General features: G+C 41.2%; 1 protein-coding gene across 1 annotated transcript; it reads right to left on the reverse strand.

Annotated features, from left to right (window-relative positions):
• Positions 1–1,344: 1,344 nt before the first annotated feature.
• Positions 1,345–10,030, reverse strand: LOC146626465 (uncharacterized). Its single transcript, XM_085360583.1, has 5 exons — positions 9,858–10,030; positions 5,426–5,524; positions 3,774–3,917; positions 3,138–3,186; positions 1,345–2,915 (listed from the first exon to the last, which is right to left on the reverse strand). The coding sequence occupies exons 1-4, from the start codon at positions 9,937–9,939 to the stop codon at positions 3,146–3,148; spliced, it is 366 nt and encodes a 121-aa protein (XP_085216709.1). The 5' UTR covers positions 9,940–10,030; the 3' UTR covers positions 1,345–2,915; positions 3,138–3,145.
• Between the last annotated feature and the right edge of the window lie 879 nt (positions 10,031–10,909).

Consider the following 10,909-nt stretch of genomic DNA (forward strand, 5'->3'; position numbering starts at 1 on the left):
CTTTAGGCGTCTATCAAAAGTAGACACGCAGGAATTGTTTTTCTAACGTTTTTTTTTTTTTCTTTTTTGTTTGGCACTGGTCATAAAAGCATGAAATACCTCGAATGCCCTGCCTTCCTGACAGACTGCTACTTAAATGCCTCATACAGCTTATCAGTAGAGAATACACTGTAATCGCACGGATGAAGCATCAGACTTAGGGCTTTTAGTTTGTGCAGACAGTTTCCTCCTCACCGCGGTCGTCTGTTTGCAGTTTGTGGTTTTCAGATTTATATTTGCACATGTGTAGACGACACTTGTAGCCTAAGGAGGGCCGTGTTGACAAGCGACAAGTCGGCTGCTTGATGAATCACCTCAGCTAGTGTGCGGGTCGTAACGTTTTAAGCAATATGCTGAAAGTATTGTTTCAGTGCACGAGTCGAGTGCGTCTCATTTGTCTTAACCATTGTATGGAGTCGAGCGGGATCGGATTCAGTATACTGATTCTAATATCACAGCTTGCCTTGTGCCATGTTGTTACATTTTTTAAAGTCATTGTGTAACAATCGTAATAATTTAACTGACCTCACTGTCAGATTTAATTTTTTATTTTTTTATTTTTTTGTATGCCACAGTAGCCTGTAAGATGTCAAACGATACATGCACACTTGAGTTAAACTGACTTGTTTTTGCACCGCATTCTCGGTCTCACCTCATTTGGCACTTAACCTTTCGCACTGATCTGTCATTGATCACTATCACAGTCTGCTGTTGTGGTTCGTGTTTAATTTCAGTGCGCTGTATATATTAGAACGAAGATGATGATTGGATCTCTGTAAATTTATTTAATGGTTTTTTGTTTTTTTGCATTTTCTTCAACAGAAGAAAACTGCTAGATTAGCTATTGTGTAATAAAAATACATATACCACATGTTCTCATTTATTGGATTTCAGTGTTAAAATATATATCTGCTTAGTATTTAATTAATATTTATATAACTATTTTGTCACTCTAAAGCGTAGATTTTTACTTCTTTGTTAGAACTTAGTTTAGAAAAAAATGAGAAAATTATTTAAATTTAGATGAAATAAATTAAAAGACTTGGGGAAAAATGTGTTTGTTGTCCAAGTTTTTACACTGCTGAAGGTTGAAGTATTTTTCCGATGGCCGCCCCTCCCTGAGCCTGGTTCTGCCAGGTTTCTTCCTGTTAAAAGGGAGTTTTTCCTCCCCACTGTTGCCAAAGTGCTTGCTCATAGGGGTTCATGAGATATAAAGCTCCTTGAGGCGGCCATTGTTGTGATTTGGCGCTATATAAATAAAGTTGAATTGAATTCAAAGAAAAACACTTGCAGCAGTGATGGAAATTGTCAGTTTTATTGTGAAAATACATTTGCTACACAAAAAGCAGTTTATAAAGATTGCATTAAGTAAAAGCCAGTGCATTTACATTATATACAAGAAGAACTAGAAGGCAAGAGAAACAAGTAGAAAATGTTAAGATATTGTTCAGTAATAGCTGGCCTGGTGGACGTTTTGAAAAGATCTTCACTGGTGTCTCTTTAAAACTGTGCTTGTCTGTCACATTTGTTGCATTACAACAGCTCAACATACTAAAATAAATAATATAGACCTCTTTTAAAAAATAAGAAAAGAAATAAACAATAAAACAGACAATATAAATGGTTCCCCAATTTTGTTGCCAGAGGGTTCACCCACAAGCAGACAGATCCGTGACCTGAAACATTGTCGGTGTCGAATTATCGCAAGGAAAAAAAACTTTAAAAAAAAAAGCTGAAGACAACAACCCTGTCCGCTGTGGTTCGTGTTGGCTTCAGCGGCAACAAAATTACAGACCACTGCAGTTGCAACCATCCTTTCTTTTTTCTTTTTTGCCTTGCTGCAGATCTGAAAAGCGCTGTGATTGCTGAAGCTCTGTTTAAAACACTGTAGGTGTAGTTAGTTTTCCTCTCTGCAGTACATTCCTCACAACATTCTTACATGTTAGCAGTTTGGGGCTGTACGTCTAGTGTTTCAAGCATCCTGGGTTACAAAGCGCTGCTGCAACAGTCATGTGAATTCAGGGTTTGTTTTAGGCAAAAATGATATCTAAACTCTAAATGAAATAAAAGGAAAAAAACCAGACAAGACAATATTTTAGAGACCTGCAATAAATGGTCTGTGTTGGTGTCAGGAGACCCAGTAACAGTGCATGAGTACAGTTTGCTCCTTTACTCAACAGCGTTCTCACTGCGTCAGGCAACTACAAGAACAGGTACTGGCAGGAACAAAGGTTGGAGTACAATTCACCTAAAAAGATTTTTAAAAAGGTAGCTACATTCATATGGCCTTAATGTGTCAAACAGTATGTGTTACTCACATGTGATCTATCTTTCAGAGGCTGTTGTGGTAAATGACCAGCAGAGAGGCCCTGTGTTACCCCGCTGAACGGCAGGGGGGATCAAACTGTGGCCCAGCTGGCGGATGTAGCTGTGTTACATTCACTGGAGTCCTGCTGAAAACAGCACAACGCAATGCAGGCGTACAGACTCTAGTTTTACGGTTAATTCTCAGTCAAACCTGCCTAACCCCCCCCCCCCAATGATCCAGATCAAAATCTCAACGGAGTGGAATATGAAGGCACACAAGTTCTAAAAGATGATACCACTAGTATAATGCTGTTAATATACCTACAGAGGTGTGAGATTTGCTCATGGCAAGTCCCGTCTTAACCACTGGACCTACACCAAGCATGAGAACTGAGCTTATCTCTTCACCAACCAGTCTAATAAATAAAAAAAAATAAAAAGGGTCCATTTCTGGTCGAGGTATACCCTGCAGTCAGAGTACACGGTTCGTCGTTCAGAGGTTTCCTCCTCCCGGCTAGTAACCAGTGGCTCCTTGGTTCTGTTACATCAGTTTTCAGAGGACGATGAGGCTGTGGGGGCAGTGACAGCAGTTTAGTCCACCTCGCTTTACAGTCACATTTTCAAAAGTGGACCCATTATTATGGTTTCCCACTCTGTGATTTTTATTTTTCACATTAGCATTGAAGGAGTCGCAGTTCTTTGTGTACGCCGTCTGAAATAACACTTGTGCCTCTTTCTACCTTTCTTATGATTGGCTGCACCACACAGCGAGAGAGTCATGTGATACTTACTGAGTGGTTTAAGCTTGATAAAGTGGCCCCGCAGTTTCTTCGATAGGTTCTGTAATAAGTGAAGATTAAAAAAAATGAATGAGCATTTTAAAACAATGTTTTTGACGCTCCTCCAAAACAGCTGTGACAACACAAAGGGCATCAAGAATTTAGTTATCCTTTTCCTGCTGTTAGAAAGGCCCCGGTGAATCTGAATACAATAAAATACATCCTGAGCCTTTTGTGACTCAGCTGCAGAGTCTTCACACCAAAAAACAAAAAAACAAAACAGGAGCAGCACACACTGTTCTCGCGTTTACCAAGAACTGCTTTACACCAGATACGCCAAACAATTTTTAAGAGGATTACCTAACCCCGTCCAAGAAATCATAATTGCATGCGCAAATGCTGCTCTTACCACTGATACTCAGTAACTGACGGAAACTACGAAACTACGTTTAATTCATAATTACAAGATAATGCACAGCAGACTATTGGCCTTCCCTAAGCATCCTCCAGTTTTTCAGATTTCTCCAGGATCAAAATACAGTTGTTTTCCCACACAGCGGGAAAACAACTGTAAGCAGTGAACTTCATTTCCCTTCATTTTACACTAAAATAATGCATCAAAGGAAACACCTTTCTCCTGCGTCTTACCACGTAAAGGCCGTTTGTGCGACTTGCGTCGATGCACCATGACCCCGATGATCAGTGCAGCGCTGACCAGCACCACAGCCAGTACTGAGAAGCTGGTGATTGCTGCCAGTTTCCACACGTCAGGTGTCTCATCCACTGATTTGCCTATTTAAAAAAAAAAAAAACACCATTAGAATTCCACTTTAACACCAACACTTTTGTGTTAAACACAGCTAAAAGAAGCCATTTGGGTTTTTTTATTGGCAATTAATGTCAAAACTCACCAATATAAATGACAAGAAACTGAAAATTTGGTTCACATCTTTTCTACGACAGATTGCTTTACTAACAGGCTGAAGAAGAGGGCATTCTTTGGGTAAGTGCAAACTAGTTTTTAATAATAATTTCACTTATTAAGGGGAAACCTCTCCAAACCTACATGGCTCCGTGTGAAAAGGTATTGACCTCCTAAACCTAATAACTGGTCCTGCCACCTTATCTGGCAATGAGTCTTCTCATCGCTGTGAAGGAATTTTGGCCCACTTTGTGGAATCATTTTAATTCACACTGGAGAGTTGTCCATTACCAACAGCCTGATTAAGGTCATGCCAAAGCATGTCGATCTAATTTAAGTCCTGACTTTGATGAGGCCACTCCAAAATGTTGCTGTCTCCGGGTCATTCGGAGGTGGACTTGAGCTTGAGTGTGCTTGAGCTTCAGGGTACAAGCTGATGGCTGCACATCCTCCTTCTGGATTTTCTGGCACAGAGCAGAATTCATGGTTCCATCAATTACAGCAGGTTGTCCTAAAGCAGCAAAGCAGCCCCAGACCACCATATAACCATCACCATGTTTGACTGTTGGTATGATGTTTTACACCAGCTGTAACGGGACTCAAACCTTCAGCTTTTGTGTCGTCAGTTCCACAGATTATTTTTCAAACGGCTTGAGGATCATCAAGATGTGCAGTCTCTTTCTTATTGTTGAATCGTGAACTCTGACCTTAACTGAGGCAAGTGAGCCCTGCAGTTCTTTAGATGTTGTTCTGGGGTCTCCTGGGTGAGTCATTGATGTGCTCTTGGGGTAATTTTGGTAGGTTCCATGTTTTCTCCATTTGTAGATAATAATGGCTCTCACTGTGGTGCACTGGAGTCCCAAAGCCTTAGAAAAGTCTTTGTAACTCTTTCAGTCTGATAGATGTCGGAGACTTTGTTTCTGAGCTGTTTCTTCAGATCCTGCAGGATGTGTTACTTTTTGAGATCTTTTAGCCTGCTTCACTTTGTCAGAAAGGTTCTGTTTAAGTAACTTCTTGATTCAGCAGGTCTGGCAGTAATCAGGTCTGTGTCTGGCTCATGAAATGGAGCAGAACCTTCCAAAAAATTGTTTAATCACAGTTAATTATTGATTTAACAAGACAGGGCAGTTAGTTTTTCACACAGGGGCAGGTTGGTTGCGATAGCTTTTTCCCCTTTAATAAATGAAACCTTCACCAAAATACTTCATTTTGTATTTTCTCAGCTCATCTTTGTCCAATATTAGAATGTGTTTGATGATCTGAAACATGTAAGTGTGACCAGAAATCAGGAAGGGGGCAAATAATTTTTCATGGTAGCTCTAACACTCGACAAGCAAGTTTTAACAGATGTTTTAACAGATGCGACTCAGTGGCTCACATGTGTTGCAGGACGGGGTTTTCGGGTACTGCTTGCATGATTCACAGGGCAAGCAACCATCATAGTCTGAGCTCCAAAACTCCGAGCTCCGACACGGACCTGCACACACAGAGAAGCAGGTTAGTCGTGACATTTCATTTCCGGTCATTATCTCAAACCTTACACTGTAATCCTAGAAGGTAACCAAATAAACCATAATCAGGTGGTTTGAAGGAGAAATTAGGTTTCCATCCACTTATTACAGTAAAAACATGTGACCTGAACAGGACATCAAATGATTTCTCTTCTCATAAAGTGAAACTGGGAAATTCCTTTGTGGAGAATCTGTCGGTGCATCTCATCTGCACGACAGACAAGTAGTCGGTTTGGCGTGCGTGAACATTCGGGCCATGTGTGTGAAGAGCAGGATGTGCTTTCACAGAGTGCTTCCGTCGAATTGTCTTATGCGCGTTTATGTGAGACTTCCAGAGAATAAATTTGCATCTGTGAGAAAAAGAAGTGGCAGTTTGGTTTAGCGAGACAGAAAACGTCTACCTCCGCAGCCACGATGGACAGCTTCGTTTCTTTTTCCTGGCAGCCAGCCAGGCGGACAATTAAAGCCATGCACTTCCTAGATGATAAGGAAAGGACAAGGCTAAAGATGTGAGACAGGCTGAGAGCAGAGGCCGTTTTATTGTTTTAAAAGTGTGCGGTTTTCTCTCCAGCTTTAACATCCTGCATTTGGTTAAGAAACACATATGCACTAATGCCCTGAAGACATGCATGAAGTACGATCTCTGCAAAAACAATATTACAACACAAAGTCAACCTAATGAGGTCAAACAATACCAGACATGACAGCATTACAGATAACAACAAGGAAACCGCCCAGAGACACTTGATAAATGATGATAATCATTCCTCATCAAATGTGTAAGACACGCATTTGCATAGAATTTAAAAAAAAACATATTTTATGCTCAACAATTTTAACAAGAAACTACCCGAGTCATGATTTGTGGTAACATTTCATAACTGCTGGCTTTAACCACCGCTGACAGCAATAGCAAAACTCACAGAGGTGAACCTGACGCATATCAAAGTAGGGAAATGAAGGCATAGGAAACTGCGGCAGTAACATGTAACAAATATATTGCTACACCGAGCTCAGGAGACGATGCACCGCCTCATCAGTGCTGGAGCAGACAAAGGGGAAAGTAGAAACTACAACAGATCAGGCAGGCTTGGAGAAAAACGAAACAAAGAAGTGATGAATACCAATATGAAGTAAATCTCTTTAGTACTGTGCTATGGCTGAAGTATTCAAATCCTTTACTCCTGATCACAAGACCTACTCTGTGGTTCAAAAGCCTGACTTAAAAAGTAACATAAAAGTATTATCAGCAAAGTGTGAAACAAAGTTGCAGCAAATGAAGTAAAATAGATCCCACATTTAATAATGTGTCAATTTAACGAGCATCAAGCAGTTTACATAATAAAGACTCTTGAAGTGATAATTCACTCTAGTTGAGGAGGAGTAATTAATAGGCTTTGAAACAAAAGCGTAGTATCTATGGTTCAGCCCTAATAATGTCACCGTGACATTATTAGGCTTATCTCGGCTTTGCCTCAGAGGTGTGTTTTTTTTTTTTCTTTTTTCTTCATAAATATTTTACCAGAAGTCGTCATAGCAAACTGGAAGCGTGACATTAAAATATTCTTAGTATTTAGGATGCACTTCAGGTCAAACCAGAGCTTGCTACCTAAGAACTCGTCACATTACTGATGCTTGGTTTCAACATTTTTTCCAACATTCAGGGGTAGTGCTCCAGAGCAGCACCTTCTTGGCTGAAAAGATATTGAAAACAAAACAAAAAAAAAGTCTGCATGAAGAGGCTGAAGCCGGCTGGAGGACTTCCACCCAGGAGACAGATCTTGCCCTCCATTCTGGGAATGCTATTTTTTGATGGGTGTTGTTGTTTTTTACTTTTGTCAGTTGCCGTGTGGTTGGGTTTACGCATCAAACCTACTTTGTTAGGCTTATGAAAAGGTCATGGTTTCAGTTAAAATACATTGTTTCACAATTCTAACCACAGGTTGGAAGACAAACTAGCTATGGTGACGAATCACTCAACAATGACGACACCAGCAGGGAACATTCGGGTTCAGTCTCTGGACATCTGTTTTCAGATGATGAGTTAATTCAGTTCAGTTCAACTTTATTTATATAGCTGCAAATCACAGCAACAGTTGCCTCAAGCTGCTTTATGTTGTAAAGTAACAATAAACATTAATACAGAAGCCTGTATGAGCAAACACTTAGCAACAGTGGGAAGGAAAAACTCCCTTTTAACAGGAATAAACTTCCAGCAGAACCAGGCTCAGGGAGAGGCAGCCGTCTCCATCATGGAGACAGGACAAAAGACAGAGGGACATCTGTTGAAGGCTATCACAGCTTGCACATTGAAAATCTGTGCTTAAGGGGTAAAATGCAAGGGGCCCTGACCATAGCCTGTAGATAAAAGATGGCCACAGCCACTGCGACATCACTGATGGGGATTTATCTCTTGAAGTCTCAAATTTAGTATTTCAGACTCAACATCTTAATTTTTTTTTAAATAAAGATGCCATCATATGAATATTCAGACCATAGCAGCTTAAATTCATAAGCGAGCCGCACAGTGACGCATCCACGGCTTTGGTGTCGGTTTTATTTTTAATGGCAACCATAGTTTACAAAATGAACATCAGGTTGTATTACACATAAGTTGAAACTAGCAAATCGGACAATGAACACATCAGAAACATGGTGTTGAGGTATTAAAGAAAGTAAGAGGTATGGTCATTTTTACTGTTTTTCTGACCACACGAGTTGCCCCCTACTGGCCATTAGAAAGAATGAAGGTTACAGAAAGTATAAGAAGCTACCAAATGAGAATGAAGGAGGAACTCTGGGCTAAAAAGCTGTCACATCTATGCTGCTGATTAATGAAAGCTAAATATTAAAGAAGACAAATGTTTCTGTGTTGCGGGATGTGGAGAGCACTGGGCCAAATCCACCTGTCCAAACTGAACCTTACTTGGGAAACATTTTACATTCACTTCATTTGTCTCATCAGTCACAGCTTGAAGAAATCCAGAGTTAACTCTGAGACCTGCATGAGTATGCCGCTGTATGGTTTTTGAGTACAGGTCATTGTTAGACCATCTGTAGTCAAAAGCCACCTGCTCACACACTCATGTTTGAAACATTTTGACCTCCTTTGACTTTGACTCTCTGGTTATATTACAGCCACATGCTCAGGCCCTCAGAGACTCTCCGTCCTCCACAGCCAGTCTCCCTCCAGGGTTTGACTGACTCATTTTATAGCTCTGGTCACAGTAAAAAAATGTGTCACAGTCCTTGTAAAGCATTTCTCCTCATGATTTCAGCACTACATCATGCAGCTGGACTTCAGCACAAGAGTTCAAAAGGTAACTGGAAGGAACTGAAGCCTGACTGCTGGGTGACCTCTGCAACCCGAAACTTGATGGGACTGATAACATTTCAAGCATTAAGCTAAAAGGTTAAGGAGCTGAATCATTCATCTCTACATCTCTTTAATACCACAGGTGTTTCTTGTGGTTAAGTTTTTCAAATCAGTGTGGAGTGGGAGAGAAAAACCAAAATGTTAGGTTTTTTGTTTGTTTTGTTTTTTGACTAAGAGACCTTGGCAAGTCTCAACACCTAGTCTGACAAAGGGTGTTTTGGGTGTGGGGGTGTTGTATTTTGTCATGAACTGGAAGGGGTGGGTGGATCAACAGCTGATGTCCAGATGTAGAGAAGATTTCCCACAGATAGAATCAAGATTAAAGCACAGGGTTTGCTGTTAGTTCTTTGGTAACGCATTTGGCACTTTAATGCCTGAGGAAATGGCCCTAACCCATTTAATTATTCAGAGTTTTATGTTCTTGGTGCACTCTGCGCCTGGTGTTCTCCGGTGGGATTAAGACTTAAAACTTCAGAGCGCTGTGGAAACAAAGTTAAAAAGCTGGGTTTTCTGTTTTTTCGGGTTTTGTTTTTTTCGAGGCCCTATAAACGTGTCTTTGTCCAAAATGGACACAGGCGGTAGAGCATTTCCATGTGGCTTGTCCTTCTCACCGAGAGGCTCGGATGGATGAGGTAAAATAAGGCGATCGGAATGCGGAACCGGTGAGAAATGCAGCTGGTAAAGGAAGCGGCTCTGTAAGCAGACCCCACTATCTGACTCCATTATAAGCAGAGCAAACCACCAGACTCTGACCAGTGTTAACGCAAAAACACGCCAGCACTTATGAATTAAAATTTAGGAATAAGAATAAAAAATGGGAACATTTAACGCACACGAGGTATTCCCCTGCTCTTTCTTTCTTTTAGTAAAGATTGTTTTCCCAAAAAAAAGGTGAGGGAGGGGAAAAAACGTATTTCACTTACTTTTCTGCGCGCTCACACCATGGAAAGTGGTCACCGCCGCAATAATAAGTCCGCAGAGCGCGCAAAGAGCGTTTAAAGCCATGATGTCTGCGGAGGGAAAGCTGCTCGCTGTCGGCCACACAATTCCCGAAAGTTCATCTGATTAACAGTCCGTGCTGGTTTTCAGCATGGAAAAGCGAGCATCAGAGTGAGTCATACGGAGGAGTCTGCGCCTTGTTTTAATAGCGCGCACACACCCACGCTAACAGCTCCACTCCTATGAGTCATTTCCTATGTACTGTACTGCTCGGATTCTCTGTGCGCACTCCCCGACTCACAGGAAACTCCAGTGCCATAAAGTGTGGTTGCATTTGTTTCAGTTCGAGTGAAAGTTTTTTACCACCTCAGGTATGAGTTTCAATACATAAATGTCATATTTTAAGGGCACACCCTACATTTTTTTCTCCCCTTCTCTCTCTTTCTCCGAGATCCCGCGTAGTCTGGACTTAATAGTGTTCTCATTGTTATTACCACGCCTGTCGACGTCACCCCGTCCTCCCTGCCAAAAAACACAACTCTCTGGCATGAGTCTGGGTCCCATACACAGAAAAAGGGGGGAAACAGCAACCGAGGCAAAAACAGATGACACTCAGATGTTTTTCTTTCTTCTACTATGTTTTTTTAAAGACATTTGGAAATTCTGCTTAAAATTCAAGTAAGATGAGGTTTATCTGTGTCCACTCTTCAGCCCTCTGCTAAAACACAACAGCTCTGTGATGGTCTGGAGACTGCGTTTGAATAGGAAGAGTCCCTGTTATTAATGCCTGGAGCTGGGTGTAGCCTGCTGCTGGAGCACAAATATGCAATAACAAAGCCAGTGGACGCACGCTCGGAGAGCCATCAGGCTGGCCTCCGTCACAGCATTATCTCATCATACATTAATAAAAACCACATCGGTTGAAGCACACGGACATACAAGTCTGCTGATTTATTCATGGCATCCATATACTCACATGAATTCAAACAGCCAGTGCCCAGGTATTCAAGTATCTAATTATTTTGGCGCACTTGGA

This window comes from Diplotaxodon limnothrissa, linkage group LG8, assembly GCF_057381915.1.
Source record: "Diplotaxodon limnothrissa isolate DT_005_m linkage group LG8, D_limnothrissa_male_GT1.1, whole genome shotgun sequence".
Classification (NCBI taxonomy): domain Eukaryota; kingdom Metazoa; phylum Chordata; class Actinopteri; order Cichliformes; family Cichlidae; genus Diplotaxodon; species Diplotaxodon limnothrissa.

Excerpts from the sequence above, each read along its gene's own strand:
- LOC146626465 (XM_085360583.1), bottom strand. The coding sequence starts at position 9,939 with ATGGCTTTAAACGCTCTTTGCGCGCTCTGCGGACTTATTATTGCGGCG. Across the intron at positions 5,525-9,857 it reads TGGTGTGAGCGCGCAGAAAA|GTCCGTGTCGGAGCTCGGAG; the intron begins GTAAGTGAAATA and ends CTGTGTGTGCAG. Across the intron at positions 3,918-5,425 it reads AACCCCGTCCTGCAACACAT|GCAAATCAGTGGATGAGACA; the intron begins GTGAGCCACTGA and ends TTTTTTAAATAG.